General features: G+C 50.0%; 1 protein-coding gene across 1 annotated transcript in view; it reads left to right on the top strand.

Moving 5' to 3' along the window:
- Window positions 1–21,939, top strand: part of PUSL1 (pseudouridine synthase like 1) — a 63,681-nt gene that overhangs the window by 33,048 nt on the left and 8,694 nt on the right. Inside the window, exons 5-6 of the mRNA XM_044995897.1 lie at window positions 2,010–2,183; window positions 20,355–20,409. Coding sequence (XP_044851832.1) covers window positions 2,010–2,183; window positions 20,355–20,409 — 229 coding nt within the window. The remainder of the gene's footprint in view (window positions 1–2,009; window positions 2,184–20,354; window positions 20,410–21,939) is intronic.

Here is a 21,939-nt window from a genome sequence, read left to right as displayed (position 1 = left end):
CTGTTTTCAAATCCATATAATTCTTCTCCCTGATCACATTCTACAATACTGTGTATTCAAATAATGAATGAACGCGGGTGCCAATCATTCATATGCAACCCTACAAAAACAAACCACTCGGCGTAACCCAGTGCTCATAAACAATCTTGGAATAGCAAACCAGTTATTGCAGATTGGTACCTATGAAACAACCGTTTAGTAATACAGCAGCATGCCTGCAATGGAGGATACAAACATTTTAGTAAAGAAACAAGATGTTGGTTTCAAGCTTTAAGATATTATAAATTGTGAGTTAAAGAATAAAACAATGTCAAGCTATCCTCAGTCTTTTTTATTAGCATATGCTCTAATAAATACACATTCAAGAATATTGTTTTTTTTGGAGGTTTTTCAATCACATTATAAAACAGTTTTATAACTTCAAAGTCAGTTACAATAGTTTTATCACCACTAATGGAATAACTTGACATTTTTCATTACATGTATTCTTATAAAACCAGCATAATAATCCCAGATGGTCCCAGCAGAGAAATCAAAAGTATATTGTCCTAATGTTAAATATGTGGATTCTTTTTTTGTGGGCTGGGGAGGGGAAAAATCAGCTTAAAACTGCAAAATTATATGTTGCGCACACACAATAAACCCTAATCTCAAGCTTTGTGAAATGACATTTAATTTAGCCCAGATGTTGCAGTTAATTTTCTCAAAGGACAATACCACACAATGGGTAAGGACAGACTGTAACAAACTCTGAGTGGGAGGCAACATACTAATTGGATTGATCCTTACTCTAACAAAATCCAGAGAGAAAATTCCCACTGATTTCATTGGAAAGCAGCATCAGCCCTAAATGCATAAATATATATTAAAGGGACACTGTCAGTTTAAAATTTCCTAACCAGATTCCTTTCTGTATTCCCAGTATCACCTTTAGAGCTAATTGGGAAATACTTTTCGTTTCGTTTTGAAAAATTTCCACAAAAATGGAAAAAAGTTTTGAAGTTCTAAAGTTTTGGGGCTTTTGTTGAAAACCTGAAAATGTTCAGCCAAAAACCACACCATTTTTGTGGTTTTTCTGACAACCCCTTCCCCCCAAAAAACATCTAAGCAAAAATGGACATTTCCTTTGGTGATTTCCATTTCCAAACTCTCCAAAACAAACCCACCATTTTTTGCCACAAAAAAACATTAAAAAAAACCCCTACCCTCTTTAAACATTTTGGATTATTAAATCTGAATGGCAGTTAGAAATGTTAACTTTACTTTTTGCCCTTTACACTGTGTGCTCATTGAGAGTTTTCAATGCCTTAAGCCTGTGCTGTTACCCATCAGTTCCTCTTGCATCTCCAGTCAGTTGCACCTTCTGGTTGGCTTGGTTGTAGCAGGCTATTCCAAATGTGTGGTTTAGATAATTGTCCTTGTGTTGTGAATTTCTCTGCAATTTCCATTTTAATTTATAAGAACCTCCTCCTCCAGAGAGGATTTTTGGTTTGTGTTTTTTCAGGGCAGTAACTTTAATGGAGGTGTTCAGATCCTGCAGTCATGAGAGATCTGTAAGTGGGTATTCACCCACGAAAGCTCATGCTGCAAAACGTCTGTTAGTCTATAAGGTGCCACAGGATTCTTTATGAGAGATCTAGAAGTTCTTTGATAGCTACTGCCTTGTGTAAACCTTTGCAGTAATAGGCCCTTAGAGGTGAACAGAATTCACTTCTGGGTTGGCGTTTGGAACACCCCCAAACTTCAGGGGTGTTTGGCACCATGTTTTTTGGTTCGGGCCATTATAAGGTAGGGGGCCATTTGCGGTATGGGAGTTCCCCATCCTTTACTTGCCGTTCCCAGTTTTTTTCTAGAGTGTCTGAATCTGGGGCTTGGCCTTGGGCCCTTCTTGGAAATTTATTCTCTTTAACCCCCGCAAAGACAGTGGTGTGCAGAACCTTCCCATGCTTCCAGACTCGCCCTATAACTTTCCTCCTTGCGCTGATGGTTTTCTCTCCATTTTGTTCCAGCCATTTGAACGTGCCTGCCATGCAGGAAGCAGCGGGTTCCCTCCTAGGGACCCATGACTTCAGCACCTTCCGCTCAGTCAGCTCTGAAAAACCTTTCAAATCTCCCATTAAAACCCTGGCCCAGGCAGACATCCGACCCTCTTCTGGCTTCATGTCGCATCACTATGAATACAGGTAAGAACCCCCATGGCCCTCAGCCCTGTCAGGCGCTTGGTTGATCATACACCTTGGCTGGCCACTGCTTCTGCTGAGATGACCACGAACTGCAGCTTGCCAGTAGCCCACTGTTCTCTCCCATTGCCAGCAGCCTAAGACTGGACACTAAGGGGACTGAAAGCAGCAGCCCACGGCTGAGCGAGCCGAATAGACCCACTGGCTGCCTGTCCCTCCATGGAGTGTGGATCAGGCAGATGCAGTGGCATGTTGTGTCATTCCTGTCCTCCCTGGTCAGTATCAAATGCCACATTTCCGGGAGCCGTCAAAGTTAACGTGACCCTGGCTCTTTGCATCCTGTGCTCTGCTAGTGGAAGGACGTGCGTTGTTCTCACCGGGTGGAGCATTTCCCTAACTTCTCCTTGTCATACAGCTGAGAAGGTGGAGAACTCCTGCTTACAGGGGATTGGCTTCAGTTTTTAAGGCTCAAAGCCATCTTAAAAACCTCTCCTTTCTGGTCAGTGATGTACCACTCATTAAGGTCAGGAATTGAAACTGGAGCACTCTGCCCATTCCTTGTGACCTCCGTAAAGCTGTGCTGGATTGTTATTACTTCTGCATGAGTCTTGCTTGCATTAAGTATTTAGTGAATTAGCCATATTGCGTGTGTGTCCAGCCCTCCCCTCCCCACCTGCCAACTCCATCTCACTCATAGGTTTAGAGTGGAGCACTTGAGACAAACCTGTCTGTGAGATTCTCCAAGTGTTACATGCAGATTTCGTCATCTCCGACTTTGGCCAAGGTTCTGTGGAGCAAAAGAAGGGACTTGATCCTGTGTGGTGTAAGCTGCAGACATTGCTGCAGCGTGCAAGCCCTCCTCCATGGCCAGCTGTCCAACCTTGCCGCTTGCCAGCGAGGTAGTTAAAGGGGGAGGCCCGGGCCATCTCACAGCTTTGTGGTGATCCTTGTAGGCCTGGTGGCACAGTAGGAGTATAGCTGGCTCGCTGGCAGGGTGATCTGTTTTAGGCCACTGGGAAGGGTCAGCCAGGTGCTGAGGTCCTAGCTTTAGAGCGCCTAGAGATTTGGTGTTTCTTCCATAAACCACGTTTTAAAAAGTGGACGCCTTAAACTGCCTTGAAAAGAGACGAAAAAGGAGATTTGTTTGCACCCATGTTCATAGGATAGCAAAAGAGCAATGACTGTAGCTGTCCCACCTGAGTCAGACACTCTAAGCCAGGTGGAGCTGGGTGTGATCCATACATGAGAGACCCAGGGAGGAGAAACAGGGTGTTTCTGGGTTGGTGTTTGCGTCTCTCTTGCTACCATGGCGCTGAACTGCCAGACTCCTGGGTTGAGTGTAAGACAGCGTCCGTGACCACTTGTGTTCATTAAACATTCCCTGGCATGTTTTCCCCAAAGTAGGAATTCTAGCCCTTGTTGTCCTGATCTGTTTCAGTTTAAACCTTTAAATTCTACCCCCATCAACCCCCAGCTGTGGGAGCGGCTCAGTCGGGTAAAGCGTGCCTCCTGTCCTCTCCAAGCCTGTGATGCACTGTTAGCTAATGCATTCACTCTAGAGGCAGCTGCATTTCATCGTGAGGAAGAAGGGATTCCCCTCTATTTAATTTGCAAAGGGGTACAGGATTCATCGGGAGTTAATATGCCAGAGAAGTGCAAGAGGTGGTGGTTTGTTTTTTTTTTAAAAACACACACTGATCTGAACAGCAGGTCACTGGGTAGGCATCGCCTGGCTTGTTAGGATAAGTGAAAAGTCAATTGTTCTGGGGTGCATGTCCAGAACAAATCAGTCATCGTGATGGCCCTTTAAATGAAGAGAAATGGTGGGTCATGTTGGAAAGACCCCACCCCCCAAGAAATCAGTGTTTATAGAGCGCAGCCGCTGGGGGGAGAATACACACATACGTTATCCGAGCTAGGCAGGATCTTGGGAGTAAATCTGCACCTACCTCACATTAACCTTGGCCACCACACTCACTGGGCAGCCGAATAAGCGGCCTTTCCAGGTAGTTCCTGGAGGTTGATGGCAAGGGGGTGGGGGAGACTGCTGGCATAGCTGGCCTCTTGTGCGCGGCAGCCTCCTTGTGTCACTCATTGGCTGCCGTTGCTGGAGACAAAGAGCCTTCCTCCATCAGGGCTGGACGGAGCTGAAGTTAAAACACCTCTTTGTATCTGCCCCCGCCTCCCCCCCCCGACCCCCCCCCGACCTGTGTCCCCTACCCTGCTGCGTTCTGCCCAGGGGGAAGTGGCAAGGAGGTGTCGTTGGCAGAGCGGTTGGCGCTGTGGGAAGTCAGGTCACCTTCCCGTTAAAGGCATGTCCTCCTGACGATACCGGAGCTCCCTTCCTTAAAGAACCCCACGGCTCTGTGTCGCTAGTAATGCTTAGCCTTGAAGGAGGGCTTTGTCGCAGTAGCTAATCCATCCCCTCAGCGCCCCAGCTGGGAGGTGAGAATTACCAGTGGGCAAAGTGAGGCAGTCCCGTGTTTTGGCCTGGGGTAAACCCAGGGCGAGTTAGGCAGAGCTGGGACTGGAACTTGGGAACGGCTGACTTGGAGTTTCTTCTCTAGCCACTAGCCAGTGCTGCCTCACATTTATCCAGCTTGTGCCACCTGGCTTCTCGGCACGTCTCTGCTGGGACGTTGGCAGGCTCGCCTCAACCAACAGGCCTGTAGTCTGCCCCAGGGTGGAGGGAGGAGCTTTGCACCATTGCAAAGCTTTACTGGCCCAATCCATGCAAAGCCACCTGCCTGTCCATCGTGAAGTTATGGTATAACGAGTCCTTAGCCTGTGGAGGTGTTTATGGGATGTGTGGAGCCTGGGGGATCTGGAATTGGGTAACCTACGTGATCAGACGCATCAGGGAAAGAGAAGTGTGATTTAGACCCTTCTGTATTAGTACAGGCAACTCCAGTAAATGGCCACAGTGGTGGACGTCGTGCTTTTCATCAGTGCAGCATGTCTAGAGCAGGGTTTGCAACAGAGTGACTGCAGCAGTGTAGCTACTCCAGTGCTAGTGTCATAAATATAGACAGACCCATTTTAGTACCAGCACCGTTTCTTGAAACCCATCAGTTGCTCTTTGATTCAGACTGAAATCTCCCTGCACTGAGCTCAGCTTCAGGAAAATAGCCTGATAAGGAGAGTACTACTGGGGAAAGCAGTGGATTTGGCAGATGTTTCTCTCATCGCTCATCTGTCAATTTGTGAATTTTTAACATGGTCCAGCTTGGTTTTGTGTGTTTGCTTTTAATAGAACGCTGTTGATTTAAATTGTTTGGAAAGGGAATGTGCATTTTCTAGTTTATCTTGCTTCATAAATTTGTGCCAAGCAACTTGAGAGCGCCTTGAAGCTGAATCAACGGCATCACACTGGTTGTTGGAGGAGCATATCTGCTGTGTTCTGGTGATGCACAGAGGCGGCTGTTTTATAGTGTCATTTTTACAGCGATGTAATGGTTTATTTAATTATTTACTGAGCATGCAGACTTGGGGCTTTCAAAGGTGCATGATTTCAATGGGATTTGGATGATTAATTCCCATAGATGCCTTTTAAAATCCCAGCCTTAATTATTAAAATCTTGTTTAAACCAAACCATTATTTTTCTGATGTAGGGAATAAATACAATTCTGGCTTTATTTATCCTTTGTCTTAGTCTCCTGGTTATAATTAATCCATCAGATGTTCCCACGGTGAGCCAGTTGTCACTTATGAGACCTGGGTATGCACCTTTGCCAAACCTGTGACTGACAGCCAGTGTACCTGCGACGCGTGCATTTCTTTACTGAAGTAGCAGCAGGAAATCAGCTTGCAAAGAGAAGCTTGAGATTGCGCTAACAGCATATAAATAGGTTTTAAGACTAATCTAAGAGGTTTATTTTATTTTTTTTACTCGGGAGGGTGGGATACAGAGAATGATAAACCATGATCTTTTAGTCAAATAATGCAGCTTTTCTTCCTGCTTCTTTCTTCTCCTCCACACGAAAACCGAGCTTCTGAATTGACCACTTGTCTGTGTAAAAGGGCAGCTGTTAAAACGGCTCCCTCCATCAAACTCCGTGTTGCCTGGCAACCGTGGAAGTTAGGTTAATGTCCCGTCAGCACAAAGCACTCTTGAATGCTACAGCCATGTTCAGGAACGTAGCCCCATTGCTGCTTCCTTGGGAGTAATTTTCCATCACCTGTTTCTCACTGAACATGTATTATTCGTTGCGAGGTGCTGGGGTCTGCCAAGTGAAAAGCCAGCCCGGAGTTTTGCTGGGAAGCAGAATTGTGTGTGATATTAACAAGAAGAAGAAAGTTCCCCTTTATGGAAAAGTCTGATAGAATTTAACAGAGAACCAGATTCTTTCTCTAAGTTTATTGAGACGTCTGATAGAATTCTCTATTAAGTTATATCCCTGCTATAAAATTCTACAAGAAGGCTCAGAACATTTTCAGAATCTCATTTTCCATTCAGCTCCATAGGTTTTTAAAGCAACTTCTATAGACTGTTATTGGTTTCATCCTGAAGTCCTATTTGACTTTGCCATCAGAGATGCCACTTGCTGTGTCAATTTAGGAAGTCAGATTTCACAGGCAATTCCAACCCTTGACCCCAGCAGTATGCGGCAAGATTTCAGCCTAGTCCTGATCAAAAATGCACTCTTTACATTCTTCTTTTAGGAAAAAAACCTAAAATTCAGAGATCAGATAGGTCCTGGGCCTGAGCACCTTTATGAGCCCTGTTTTACAGATGGGAAAACTGAGGCAGAGATGGGGAAGTAACTTGCCCAGGGTCATGACAAAGCCCTGGCTGGGATGATTTAGTTGGGGATTGGTCCTGCTTTGAGCAGGGGATTGGACTAGATGCCTCCTGAGGTCTCTTCCAACCCTAATCTTGTATGATTCTATGCACCAAAAAAATGCCAGTGCCAAGAACTGAATGCAAGTGTCCAGATACTTAGTGTCACATAATGGGTGGCCAGGCCCTCAGTTTTCCTTCTCATTAAATTGGGGTCCAAGGTTATTGATCAGGGCACTTGGAGAACTAGGAGACCAAGAAATCATGCCTGTGGTGCTGCATAAAATTAAGGGAGACTGCAGTAAATATATTCGCCTCGATTCAGAACATGTGCATAAGTGCTTTGCTGGATCAGGACTTTAATCTGCTTAAAATTGTGTGTGCCGTGTGTGTATGGGCAGAGGGCGCATGCATGTAAAACATATACATAGACGGGCAGTAATGGCATGGGGAAGCAGTAGGATATTAACGTTTTCTGACAGGAGCAGAGTCTGGGGGTGGGAACTGAACGAAGGGAAGGAGAAGCACATGTTGCAGCAGGATGTTATCAGTGATTTGTCTTGAAAAGCATCCTCCCAACGTGGCGTGTTCTAACGCCCCGTTCTGCACCCTTGAGTGCGCCGACCTCCGGTGCAGGCTGGCAGGTGACCTCAACCCCACTCTCCCCTTCTGTCTTTGATCGCATGGTAGCTTTTCACCTTCCCAGAGAGCCGAGCCCTTCCCCACAGGCCTGCAGGTCCTGGACAGGCCCAAACCAATGGGGAACCAACCTGAACAACACAGATGCATTTCTCGCGAGTCGCAGCCACGCTTTCCACACACACAGACCCCTTCTGCCTAAGCACAGATGGTCCAAATCGTCATAGCTGCCCAGTCTGCCATTACTAATAATCTTGCAGGGGCGTGGGAACAGGCCACACAGCACTGACAGTCACTTGCGTGCAAAGGTCAGCTGTTGGGATTAGCAAAGGTAAGTGTTATCCCTAGTGGCAGTAGGGAGGAATTGAGGGAGGGTTGGTAAAGGGGGGAGCAGGGGCATTTGGGAACTCCCGGTGCATTGGATAGTTTCCATTTGCTATCCCGTGAATTCCAGCAGCACTTGGTAGTCTGGATAAATACCAGTGGGTAATTAATTATGAGATCACACTGGGAGTCTATGAATGTGCTGCTGCGAATGTACCTTCCCTATACACCTAATGGACAGGAGAGTGCTTTGTCTCTGGCCCTGGCTCTTCGTAGAGTCTGCCACAAAACTACTTTTTTTCAGAAATGAACCAGACTGGATCCGCCATAAAACAAAAATCTCCCCATGTTGGTAGGATGCTGTCGAGGTGTCCTTTGGAGGTTTTAAAATCCTCTTTTCAATGAGTCTTAGAAACCCAAACACTTTTGGAACTCCAAGGCCGGTATCCATTTTGTAAACGAATATTTTTGCCTTCATCACGTGGGCGCTGGCTCGTTGTGGTAGGATTGTGCTTTAGGGCAGAGGTGGACGTTTTGGTGGTTACAGGGTTGCTCTTGAGTGCTGGGCCGTGCATGCTGGGTTTTGTTTTTGGGGCCGTAGGAGAGGAAGGTTCCTGTTGGTTTGTTATTGTAGGGCTGCTCCTGAGAGTTGGGCTGCGGATATTGATTTGTTGTTACAGGGTTGGGTGGGAACACGGGGTCTTCTGCCTTTTGGGGTGAAGGGATGGTGCAAAGGCACAAAGTAGTCAAAGACAACCAATAAAGAATTTAGTGGGGTTTGCAAGCCTACGTGAAGCATTGATTGGTAGGATCCCCTTTAAGGAACGTTGGTGATCCTCCCCGTAGGTTTTAGAATCCGAGTGATCTCCAGGTTGCTAATAGCAGCGGCTGTTTCTAGCCAAGCAGTACAATTTGACCAGGGAGAGGAATGCCTGCTTAAATAATGTCTGAAACCAGAATCTCCATCTGGCCGTTTCCCCCGACTCTCGCCCCTCTATGGGAACGCCTCTCTGTCTGCTGCTACATGCCTTCCTGACTGCTACAGATGGATTCCCTGTGCACGTCAGTTTCCTGATTTGCTTTCCAGCAGCATGTGGACGTTGCGGTGTGGATTGCTGAATGATAAAAAGCATTCTGCAAAGTCGGTGGCGACCACATGACTTTCCCCAGTCAGCGCCGATGAAATCGCATTGTGGGTTTGCTGTGGGTATTAGGAGAGGGTTGTTTTCCTGTTCCCAGCAGGGAGCGTTCCCAGAGTCAGCACTTTCTCTGCAGGCAGTTGAATTGCACCTTGTTTTATACAGTGTATCTCAGGTTGTATTCATTGCTCTGTTTGTGAGCCACTGTGCATACGTGTATAAGAACCTACACCTAACGCATCCAAAGGATCCTAAAGCTCTTTACAAGCTTAGGAATCACGCATACAAACTAGGCAGGGATTGCTCAGAGGCAGCCATCTCTGGGGTGGAACGTGGCAGCTGTTTAACAGCTCACAGCAATTTTCCACTTTAATTTAGGAGTGGAAGTGGTGCTGAACGCTCTCTCTAGCTGAAATGACAGAAGAGTTTAAATAGGAGGAATGTAGGAACTGTGTTATGTTTTGACCGGGTCACTGAGGTTAAAAGCTACTACCAAAAAAATCCCCAACCACTCCCAACTTTGGTTTCACATCTTCTCTGAAAGATTGCTTCTCCTGCCCTCCAGCAGCCTCTGTTTGGGACACTGGTTCATTGCTGAATCTCCAGGGGGGAAAGCCACCTACTCCCAAACCCACACCAAGGACTGCCACCACAGTGAGCTGGGCTGGTTTAATTTGCAGTCGGCTGCCGGACACTGGATTTGGATAGACTTTTGACAGCAGCTACTCTAATGCCAAGTGGCATCATTCAGCCCTGCAGGCTAGCTGGGTTTGCAGAGAAGAGCTAGGAGCGTTGTGAGATGGGTACCAGAAGTTCTGAATTCCCATCTCCCCACTGGGACTGGCGCTCGTCTCCTCCGTGAAGGATAAGGGATGAATCAGGTAGCTGTGAAAAGCCCTTTTATTCTTGTTGGTTGCTGGAGGGAGATCACTGATGATTCTTGGGTTCTGGACAGAGCTCCTTGTGTCCGTTACTAACTGCGTCCAGTCAGTGGTGCCGATGCAGATGATCAGCCGTGTGTATGAAGGACATAATAGCAACTCTGCTTGCTGCAGAGTTGTGCACCTGCAGCAGTAGCTCCTCTGCTGCAGGTGCACAGTGCATTGCTCTGCAAAATACGTAGGGTCTACCCTAACACGCGGGAAGATCGGTGTTTCCTTTTGCATTACATTCAACTGCCTGCCTGCAAAACCCCCCTTTAACTGCTGACCGAAACAGGCACTCAAGAGGTTTACATTCCAGATTCTTTGCAGGGCAGCCTGTTTCCTTAATCTGCGTCTGTCTGAATTTGGGCTTTGTGGATATCAGTGCTGAACTCAGGCCACAAAGTTCCCATCCAACTTTTCCCAAAATTGCGGGGGGAGGTTCGCATTGGTCTGTGTTCACATGAGGGATTCAGATGTTTTCGATGTTGCATTAATGGGTATAGAGTGGGGCAGTGGTTAGAGAAAGCAGCGAGGACACAGAGCACTTGGAATACAGCTGTGACAGCTGTTGCTTGGGGCCGGATGCAGCCAGCCCTGGGCAAGATCCCAGTGGCGTGTGGGCAAGGGCTACCAGGGTTGCCGGGTAGGGGAGGTGGCAGAAGGTCAGCAAGGCAGAGGCAGGAGAAAAGGTTCCGTTGAAATTGGAAATGGAACCTGGAGAAGCCCCAGAATTGCCTGCCCACGCCGTAAAGCGGATGCTCTCCTGGAGTGGGCATTGCAGGGCGTGGGGTGCTCTGCACCAGAGCTGGTGGCCACCAATTGCAACTCCAAACCCAGTTATAACCCCACCAGGGGCCTCCCATCTACGCTCCAGATGTTGCCAGGCCAGCAGCCCCGTGTTGTAATGGTCAGGGCCAAACACACTGTCCTGCGCAAACCCCCTCATGATGCGGCACGTAGTTACAATGCACAGTGGGCCCTGGCGAAGCAGCAAGACCAAATCCTGTTAGAACCCAGGGGCCCAGCTCTGTAGGCTCCTGTCCTAGCTGCAGTCCCTCTTGGGTTCAGGGAAGACGGGCACACTTTGCCCAGCTCACTTGCAGAATCGCTTATTCCCCTCTCTCTCATACACTGGTTGCTTTTGTTCCTGTGAATCGCGCTAATTTCCACCCCCTTGTAGCTACACTCCAAGATCTGAGTGCTGTAGCTTTGCCAGAGGCTCAGAGAGGGAGAGAAATGCTGGTCCTGAGAGCTTGGCAAAGCCCTGCTTTCTCTGGGGCGGGGGGAGGAGACCGGGAGGGGTGAGACAGAGCATGCAGCAACCTAATGCCATGCGGTTCCAGTTAGTAATTCATCGCGAAGCCTGGTCGGGTAATGTCTAGCAAATTCAATTAGAAATCACACCCATAAAAAAATCCTTTTAATGATGCTGAACGGTGGGCGGGGATGGAGACAGAGGACAGGGGGCATGGGAGGAGGAGGCAGATTTATAGTGAGCTGCAGCTTAGAGGAAAGCAAGGGAGCCTTATCTGCAAATGCCCCAGGGACGCCTGTAGCCAGCGTTGTGGAGGGTTGGTTAAGGGGGAAGAGATTTGTTTTGTCTGCTAGCAGCGCTGCCTGCCCTGCTCCCCCCGGCAATCCAATCTGGCTGGTTTCAAATTCCCTCCTCCCAGCCAAGCACAAAACCCTCCTCGCCGTGGACCCCGTAATGTAATATCCCCACCGAAACCCGGCTCCTCTGTCTTTTCCCAGGACGTGAAATTAAAACCAGAGGCAGGGAACTTTCCCCTGCTTCCAGCACTCCCTGTGTCTGGGGTTATTAGTAAGCCGTGCTGTGGGGCGGGGAGCTGACCAGGATGCTGCCTGTTTCCGGCACCTTGATAATTGTCTCTCCCTTAAAAGAGGCTCGCAGCATGAGCAGAGGGATCCACAGAGTGACTCCCCATAGGCCTTTTTCTTTCTGAGGCCTCCCGCCCAGCATGCTATAAAAACTCCTTGGCCCAGCTGTGCCACAACAACTGGTTTTTGGTATATAAAAGCCAGGGCCGGCGTTAGCGGGTAGCAAGCCGGGCAATTGGCTGGGCCCCACGCCACAGGCAATTGCTCAGGCTTCGGTTTCAGCCCCCCGTGACGGGGCTCGGGGCCCTGGGCTTCAGCCCCAGGCGGTGGGGCTTCGGCTTTCTGCCCTGGGCCCTAGCAAATCTAAAGCTGACCATGCTTGGAGGACCCCCTGAAAGCTGCTTTCAGGGAGCCCCGGACCCCTGGCTGAGAACCACTCCCCTAGCCGGCACTTGATCTGGTTAATAACTGCAAGCCTCCAAGCCAGCACACGATAATGACTATGTTCCGATTCTGCCACCCCAGCTCACCTCGAGGAGCGCCTGATTGGCGAGTAGCCCATTGGTAAGTTAAGGTGTCTAGTGCTTAATTAGCTCGTCTAAGTTTCCTCCCTCTGAAAAGGAAGGCGCCCAGGTGGCTGGGGGACCAACCCCAACCTGCCCAAGTGGTCTGGAGACGAATGATTAAAGGATTAAGAAACCTGGTTTATTAAGTTTAGCAAAGAGAAGGTTACGGGGTGACTTCATTACAGTCTACAGGTACCTAAGTGGGGAACAAATACATAATATCGGGCTCTTCCATCTAGCAGAGGAAGGTCTAACCCAGTCCAATGGCTGGAAGTTGAAGCTAGACAAAGTCCGACTGGAAACAGGACGTACGTTCGTATCCGTGAGAGGGATTAACCATTGGAACGACTAACCAAGGGCTGTGGTGGATTCTCCATCAGTGGCCGTTTTTAAATCAAGATGGGATGTGTTTCTAAAAGCTCTGCTCTAGGGGCAGGTCTCTGACCTGTGCTCTGCAGTGGGTCAGGCTGGAGGATCCCGATGGGCCTTAGAATCTGTGAATCAGTGAAAAACCTGAGTCCTGCTCCAGTGCATTAGCCGCCGGGCCTGGTTCCCCCACCCCTGGGGCAGGCTGCGCTCGCTCCACGTTAGCTGCCTCGCCAGCTCAGCGGTGGCTTGCACTGAACGCATCTTGGCAGTTCCTGGGCTCCCTTTTCCGCCTGCTCTGTGCTTTCTATTTTTAGCCTCTGTCGTTGAGACCTGATCCGTAACAACATCAGCACACACATCTCCCTGCATCAGTCCGTGCTCGTCGGCTGAGTGTGCACTGCCTGCGGCGCTGGTGTAAGAGCCCCGCCCGGCCCTGGGGGGATGGCGGTCCCTGGCGTATTCCCTCTCTGCCTGGCTAGCCTCAGTGCCAGCTGAGTATGTGACATGTGCATGGAGCCCAGTTTCTCCCGCTGGGACAACAGGATGGAGCCACCCACCAGCAGAAGGCGTCAGACTCCTGGGTTCATCCTGTCTGCTGCTGGAGCTCATATGCTGCCTTTGAGCATATGAATGAGTGATGTTGCCCTCGAGTTTTGTCCCCCCGTCCCCCCCGCACACCGGGGACAGTATTACAGATCCGTTAGGACAAGCTGAGGGAGTTCTCCTTTAGCTCAAGTGGAAGAAGCACATGGATCTGGAACATAAAGACCAGGGAAGACGTTAGGGTGACCAGACAGCAAGTGTGAAAAATCAGGATGGGGGTGGGGAGTAATAGGAGCCTATATAAGAAAAAGACCCCAAAATCGGGACTGTCCCTATAAAATCGGGACATCTGGTCACCCTACAAGACGTAGAGTTAAATCTGACCTGCTGGGGGCTCCTTACATTCATTATCTTGGTGATATGATGCCCAGCTAATTGCGTTTGAACTGTGGCTGAAGGAACTGCAGTGAGCAGCCTGGCTCGGCTTCCAGGTTTACGCTGGCAAATGTTATTAACTAAATGGCTCCAATTCATTAGGTAACGAGATTCTTCATTTGCAATTTCCTGCAGCACTTTTTGAGCAGCCCTTTGCACTGGGTATTGAGACGCATAAATGAAATATAAATGTAACCTGCAGTAAATTAACAATAGCTGCCTCCCTGGTGGTGGTTAAAGCCAGTTCTTGTTTGGGAAGCAGCCTTACCTAGGGGTCAGAGCTGCTTTCCTCATCCTTTTTCTGCCAGTAAGCAAAGCCGCGTTAGCGACCAGCCCCGAGCAGAAGGGAGGCTGTGTCAGAGGCAGCATTTCGTGACGGGACAGATGGGATTTCGTAGCGCAAAGGCTGAAATTAACGTGACTCGAATCCCATGGTGCTGCCATTTCCTGTTACGTCCCGGCCCGGCCTGTTCAAACGGTGCCTGCCTCTGCTCCACTCTCCCTTGGCTCTGTCCCTGCCTCTCCCTGGAATCCTTCCACTTGCCGCAGTCGGTTGAAAGGTTGACCATGTTTTTCATCAAAAATGTGAATGCCGATGGGGATAGGAGGGACAGAAATGCCCCATTTCCCCTCCGGCTCCGGCGCTCGCTTCCTGTCTCCAGCATCTGATGCACGCTTCCCAGCCCCACGAGGCTCGGTGGAATTGCACAGGGAGGTAGGAATGGCCAGGCCGCATCAGCCAGTCCATCTCGTCCCGTATCCTGGCTCACAGAGCCAGCTGTTTCAGCAGAAGATGAAGGAAGCCCCCACCCCACTTGACCCCAGCTAAGGAGTGGTTGTCAGGAAGCTGGTGGGGTTTATATCCCAAGGAAGGTGAATAACAACAAAGCAGTGTTACACGTGGAAGGGAAGGCCACGTTCAGTGGACCTCCAGTGTTCCAGACAGTTGCACCATTTCCTAAAGGTGACCTGCAAAGAGTAGGAGAAAGGGGCGTGTGCCGTCTTTATTTTTGCTGCTTCCTGGTGAATCAGAAAAGATCTGAAAGGTTTGTGGAAGGAAAAAAACCAACAACCTGGTGTGTTTGTTACATTATGAATTCAGTTCTTTTCCACTCTGTTTCCCTGAAAGACTTTTTCGATGATTGGGGAACTAGTCACAGGCACCAAGCAGTTGAAAACCAGTTAAATGGAAAAAGTGGGGGATTTTGATGTTCAAAACTCTGTTGTTTCAGCAACAACTAATTAACTCAGACGCCTGCTAAACAGTTGGGGGGAAAGCTGTCTCATTAAAGATGCAAACCCCAAGCTAATCGGATGGGTCCAGTCACTGAACTAATCCATGTGTACGTCTCTAGCACTTGTTAGAGCTGCCGATGAGATGGAAAGTTGGTGATGCTAATACTCTAGAATTTTTCTTTCTTTGTTGGGATTTACAGATTTTTGAAATAAACATTTTGATAAGCTCGTTTGAAACAAACATCTTCCAGGCCAGACAAAGTGCTGACTGTCTCTGGATGAGTCTGCTGGGAGGCTGCATCCCCTGCTCTCCTGACAGGTAGAAATTCTTTCTTGACATTCGGCTGTGGATGCCTTTCATGGTTCAGCAGCTGACCCCGGTACGGAAGAATGTTCATTTTTGTACCTAGGCTTGTGCAACTGAGCAGTCGTTGAGGAGCTGCAGAAAAGCAGGAAGGGCTGGCTCCATCTATCCCAGCACATGCAGCAGCGCCGCCTGGAGCACTCACGGTGCGTTCAGTTTATTATGGAGGGGGATGAGAGCTTCCTCAAAGACAACTTCTAGGAACTTCAGGCCAGACAGGTGCTCCATCCAGTCCAATATCCTGTCTCTGGCCGAGGTCGGTACCAGTTACAGCAAAGATCCGGACCTTGCAATTGGCAGTTATGGGCTCAGCTGCTCCCAAGGAAAGTCTACTCCTAAGCCACACACGGGAGAGCTTCTGCCAGACAGCAGGAGGCTTTTTCCAGGCTTTCACCATCTTGCACCTCAATTACTGCAACGTCCTTTTCTCTGGCCTTGACCAAGGCAGTCCTGTCGCGCTCAGATCCCTGCTGCAAAGATGGTTTGCATGGCCTGTCGCTTTGACCGTGTCGCCTCCTCTCTTTGCAACCCTCCATTGGCTCCCCCTTCTCTAGCATACCAAAAATACAAGCTGCGTGTCTTCGCTTTCAAGGTCCTGCATGGCCTTTCCCTGTCTCTCATTCGCCGTCCCACCGCCGGTTGGTCCAGGATCCCGGCCTCCTCTGCCCACTTGCTTGTTTGAAAATGTAACACCTTTGTGCTGTCTCCCGTGCTGCCCCTCTTGCTGCGGTGAAGCTCCCCATAAACACCCACAAAACTAATGAATTAGCTTCCTTCAAAACCCTCCTTTTCCACGATGCCTACACAAAACTTGACTGTGGTTAGGCTGCTGGTGTGCAGAGACCTCAGCCTGTCATGCTGACCAACACTGTCTCACGGTTTTCTTGTTCTCCCCTGTCAGACAGTATCTACCTTTGTCTGTTGTTTTCCATGTAGATGATAAGCTCTGTGGGACATGGGCTGTTTTTTGTTCTGTGTTCGTACAGTGCCTAGCAAAATGGGGTCCATGACTAGCGCTCCAAGGTGCTGCAATATTACTACTAATAATTATCCTTCCAAACCTCTTGTCTGGTGTGTTTTTTAGTATGTACTAGTCTAACTCTGGCTAGTCGTGTTACTCCTATCAATGCCTCCTACCCATTTAATCCTGCTAAACTTCTTGGCATCGGTGACATCTTGTGGCAGTGAGTTCCACCGGCTAATTATGCATCATGTGGGGAAAAAAATCTTTCCTTTTGATCAAGTTTGAATTGGCCACTTTTCAAGTTCTTTGACTGTCCCCATGTCCTTGTATCGTAACACACGGGTCATGCTGGTTTCTGATCAATGCTCCCGGCCCCATTCATTATGTTGCATGCTTCTGTCATGTCCCCTCTTAACGCACCTAACTCATTGCAGCACTACTTCGTTGCTAGCAGAGCGAGCCGCTGTCCATGCAGCCGCCTTGCTCGTTTCCCAGGTGAACTTTTGGCCAAGGTCAAATGATGGATCCCAGAACAAGGAAGCCGCACTGGGCTGCCAGGGAAAAATCAGCTTCCGGCGGATGAGTTGACTTTGGTTGTGTGATTATTAACCATTGACTCTAATACCTCCCTCCCCCGATCCCCATTACTTACAGATGCTTGAAGTAAAATTGCGCAGAAGGGCTGCAGTGCCTGCTGTTTAAATAATAGTGCTTCAATTAAGGCCCATTTTGCATCTTCCGGAGAAGAGCGCGTTTTGTGCATCCTCTTGGGAGATGTCTGCTCGGGTTACATCAGCCAAACGATCCTCATGACTCCCCGCCCCCCGCCTCCTGAACAGAAGCTGCATAATTGCAGCAAACGCCAAAAGCAATCTTCATGTCGGTGGGAGAAGAGGCTGGTTTTGTGTGAATCTAGTGCTTCTGAAAGCAACATGGCTCGGTGTGGGGAGGGGTCGGCAGCCCTGGGTAGCTCAGATGTTGGGCAAGTTTCCTCCACCTAGATGTGCCTGGGTCCAGAACCCTGACCTAAAAATCCTTCCCTTGCCATTCCAGCCGGGAGGTCTCTGCCCAGCTCTGCCAGTGCACTTTGTTCTCAGCCTGTAGCAGCATCCCCTGCTGTTCCCGGCATCCTGTCTGTGCTCAGCTTGTCCCCATTTAGATCTCAGCTCATCGGGGCAGTGTCCTGCCTGGGTACGTGCATCCTGCGTGGCTTTTGATTGGTTAAAGCCCTGTTGAGCCGCTGGTGAGGTTTAACGAGGGGGAGCTGGCAAACTGGGCTATGCAGTTGTTGAGGATTTAATTGGAAATAACTTGAGGAGGTGGTTGGCCTTTTAAATGGGCCAGCGGGGACCACCCAGCAGGTGCAAATAAAAAGTGTTGATTTCCCGCTTGGTATGGAGCTCCTAGCCCGTGGGCAGCACCTGTGCGGAGCACCGCCGAGCCGAGCTGAGGCACGTCATCCCCACGGAGCAGCCCAGAGCCGCCCAGCCCACTTGGCCAAGGCATTGCATCCATGTAGAGTCACCGTGGCGCTGTCCAGCCCAGGCGTGACAATCACATGAATGAACATAAGAATGGCCGTACTGGGTCAGACCAGAGGTCCTTCCAGCCCAGTATCTGTCTGCCGACAGTGGCCAATGCCAGGTGCCCCAGAGGGAATGAACAGAACAGGTAACTATCAAGTGATCCATCCCGTCGCTCATTCCCAGCCTCAGGCAAACAGAGGCCAGGGGACACCATCCCTGCCCATCCTGGCTAATAGCCATTGATGGACCTATCCTCCATGAACTTATCTAGTTCTTTTTCGAACCCTGTTATAGCCTTGGCCTTCACAACATCCTCTGGCAAGGAGTTCCACAGGTTAACTGTGTGTTGTGTGAAGAAATACTTCCTTTTGTTTGTTTTAAACTTGTGCTCATGAAATTGACCATGTCTCCCCAGCAACAGGACTGTGCTGTAAATGCTTAGTCTTGCTGAGTGTCCAGCCATCTCTTCCCCTCTGGCTCAGACCTACTTTGTCCTTGGGCATTTTAGGGTCGTGCTACTCAGTGAGGGGCGAATTTCTGAAATGGCAGGAAAAGAATCCCCCAAAAGAACCCCCGGGACAGCATCTGCTTCCTCAAAAGCTACATAAAATCAGCAACCCATCTGGCGCTCACAGGCTGGGAAGAAAAGGGAGGAGAGTCGTAGCCCTGACACAGGGAGGCTGCTGCCCTAGGACAGAGTCAGATCGGGGATTCCTGCCCCGTTTCATTGACCGACGGGGCTGCAGCCCCTACTGTTAACGGGGAGATTCAATTTGCACCCGCGTCGCTTACCCTGCCCTTAAGCGGTGATCGCTTCTCTGCTGCAAAGTTAGCATTGGCTGGCTATGCCGGGACAGCTGTCCCTATGGCTGATCACCAACGGCTGAAATCCCCAGGGGAGGCAAGGCCCCGGAAACCTCCACCATGCTGGCAGCAGCCCACGTGAGCTCGCTGTTCAGTAATAATAATGGATAGTAGGATCCCCTGTAGCTGCCCTGTTCAGGGAATATCTGCAACCTTTGGCTCATCGGGGGTGCAGGTAAATGTGATTTTTTTTCCCCCCTAGACTGCAGCCGTGTCCGTATCTGTGCTAGTTACGTGGTCGGTTTCGGGGAACTCGGTGCGGAAGGGCGGGATGAGAGCCGCCAAACTTCCCTGACGGGAGAGGTTATTGCTTGCACTAAAACTGTGATCTGAACCCCTCTTCTCCCCCCTGCCCCCGAGCCCGGGCGAGCGAGGGCTATGGGCACGTTCTGCTCTGTAACCAGAAACCCGGTGGGCAGGTCGGCTGAGTGCCATCCAGGGAGCACTGAAACCGGGCCCGTGTGTTTGATTCTCTCTCCTCCTTCCACAGGCTTAAGGAGATTGAGTGTGGAATTGTTCCTCCTTAATCTCCTCTCCTGGAGCCTGTTTTAGTCTTTTGTTCCCGTTCCCCTTAGTTTAAACTGATTCTGTTCGAGGTCCTGGTGAGATTTAGGGAGAGGCTGAGGCTCAGCGCTGCGCGCTGGTGGTGGTACAAAGAGGACTTGTCTTAACGTGCTTGAGTTTTGGTGCCATTGAGAGCGAACAGGTGAATGGCAGAGCAGCGTGGCACCAAAACTTCCCCAGCCCAGCTCTGCTGATGCCCTGGAATCCTGACTCCGGCCGTGCCCACCCTACCTCCCCCAACAGCTGGCCTGATTCCCCTCAGTCCTGACCCACGGTGCCTTTACCATTCCACGGCCCTGCTGATGCCGCTGCGCCCAGACCCGCTGCACCCCCTGCTATCCCCAGCCCTGCAGCTGCCCCCCTTTCCAATCCATTGCCGGGCACAGAGACCCTGCCAGATGGGCCGCATGATGCATGTGGTGGTTCAGCAATTTGGGCAGATGCCGAGGGCACAAAGGGAAGGACCCTCCTGGCCTCTTCCCATCCCCACCTGCATAGGGGCAGCCAGAATGTGAGTGACAGAGCTGTGTGTGGGTTGGGTAGAGAACAGACCCTCGCATCTGCTGCTGTGTAAACGTCCTGTAAGCTCCACACAAGAAGCGAGCTGGGATGGTGAGAAAATTGCCTTGGATATGGTGCAACCCCGGAGCTGCCCTCTCTGCTCTGGCATCATCTGCCTTAGAAGCAGCATTTCAGCTTCCCCCATAAATCTGCTCTGCCAGTTCCCTGACAAAGGTGTCTCCTTTATTTCAGCCAGTGCTGTTTCTCTTACTCCAAGACTGTGAACTTGGCCCGTTTAGCTGTACGCGAGTGGAGGGCTGGGGAGTGCTCTCTGCAGCTTTGCTCACTGCATAACTGACCGTTTGCAAGTTCAGCGTCGTTCCCGCTGGAGAATCTGGGCTCTGGAGGAAGCTGTCACTGTTCAGTGTTGGGGATCAATGAGGGCTCTTTACATCAGAAGTGGAAACTCACGGCTTCGCATTGATTCTCCTGCCTGCCTGTAATTGACCAGTGATTTACAGTCCCTCTTGGGACTGCGGGTGGCTGGCTTGAGAGAGAGAATTTTAAAAACTGATCTTTTGTTTCTTTTTCTAGGGGACTGCAGTTCTGGGAGCTAGAATTCAAGAGCAGATCATTCCTCTACAGGCAGGTACGGTGTAGTGCCGCGATGGTGATACAGCTCTACCCGCCGTCAGCCCCTTTCACCCAAGCGTCTCAAAGCACTAAGCAAACTTCGCTACATCCTTGGGAGGTGTCTTCCCTGTTTTACAGATGGGGAAACTGAGGCAAAGAGACGCCGTGACTCCTCTGGCCACGCAGTGAATCCATAGCAGAGCCGGGAATAGAACCCAGATGTTCTTATTTCAGCGTTTGGGCCAGTAGAACCAGAACCTCTAAGTTTGTTCCTAAAATGACTGGAGGTTCCAGGCCATGTGGGTGGGAGTTGTAATTTTTCTCCAAACTACCTTGCCGTTTCCCTACGGTTTGAGTGGCTGCAGCCAATCGCCAGGCAGTCTCACTCTGTGTTACGATGCTGAGCCTAGTGAGGACAGTCTGCAGTTTTCACTTGTGTTTTGGGTCATGAAATACTACTCAGAACTATAGAAAGGAGAGATGGAGAAGCTCCATTATGCCGTGTGGTTCCTGTCCCAGGGAGATTATTCCCTACTGCAGGATTGTTCCCTTCTCTGCCCTGTTCTCTAGCTTTGTCCTGTCTGCATTAATGACTCAGGAGTGGGGTTTTCACCACATTTCCACCCCTCCCTCCCGGGAGAGGCTGCTCCGCAGTTTAATGGAGCTCATTGTTAGGAAAGAGTTGGCAATTCTTGGTCGGTGGGTCTCAGCTATGGTCCCATTCTGGTGGCAGCGAGCTGCAGAGAGAGGGCTGCTTGGTCTTTTTTCTGGGAGCGATAAGCAGCTCTTTGGGATTTCATTACGGCGGACCAGCTTTGTTTTCATCACGGGCCGAGCAGCTTCTTAAACTCCCTGGCTGCAGGCGCCTAGTGACTGAGTGGCCAAGGCAGAGCAGCAATGGGCTCGAAATGGGGGAGACCTTCAGGGCATGGGAAGGACTAGCCCATTCCCTGTTCCTGGGAAAGACAATTAAGAGAGAGAGATTGTCTCCCTCCAAGTGGAGTGTTTTAGGAATTAGGAGGTCCCAGTCTCGGGCGGTGATGTTCTGGGCCCTCCACGCTCCATCTCTGCCCAACTATCTACTGCAGACAGCTATGACCACCTCCCCCATCCCTGCAGAAACCCAGCTCAGCTTTGAACTGTGTGCACCGACCTACCCGCTGGTGCAGTCAGGGTGCATTTGACAAGGGAAGCAGGGTGGGGCACCCCAGGAGAACTGTCACGAGGAGTGTAATGTGTTTGCCCCGTGAGGCTGCGGGGCGCGTGACTATCCCAGATCCCTGGGGTAGCCAGCATCGGAGTTAGATTCACAGCAGGCAGTGACCTCTAGTGGGGAAAATGTAAAATAGTGCGTGTCCGGAAGGGTCGTTTCTTCACAGTCAGACCTGGTTTGTTTGATCCATGCTGAAATGTAGGATCTTAGAAAAGACCTAGCTGGCTTGAGCAGGGAAGATCCGTGCTGGGTTGGCCCATCAATCTGAATATTAGAGACCGAACCCAAACCCCTAGTTGCTAACTGCACTGGGAGCCGGCTGCTTTGATTGGA

Source organism: Mauremys mutica, chromosome 21 (assembly GCF_020497125.1).
Source record: "Mauremys mutica isolate MM-2020 ecotype Southern chromosome 21, ASM2049712v1, whole genome shotgun sequence".
In the NCBI taxonomy this organism is placed as follows: domain Eukaryota; kingdom Metazoa; phylum Chordata; order Testudines; family Geoemydidae; genus Mauremys; species Mauremys mutica.
Note: the sequence above shows the minus strand (reverse complement) of the source record. Positions and strands in the feature narration are given on the sequence as shown.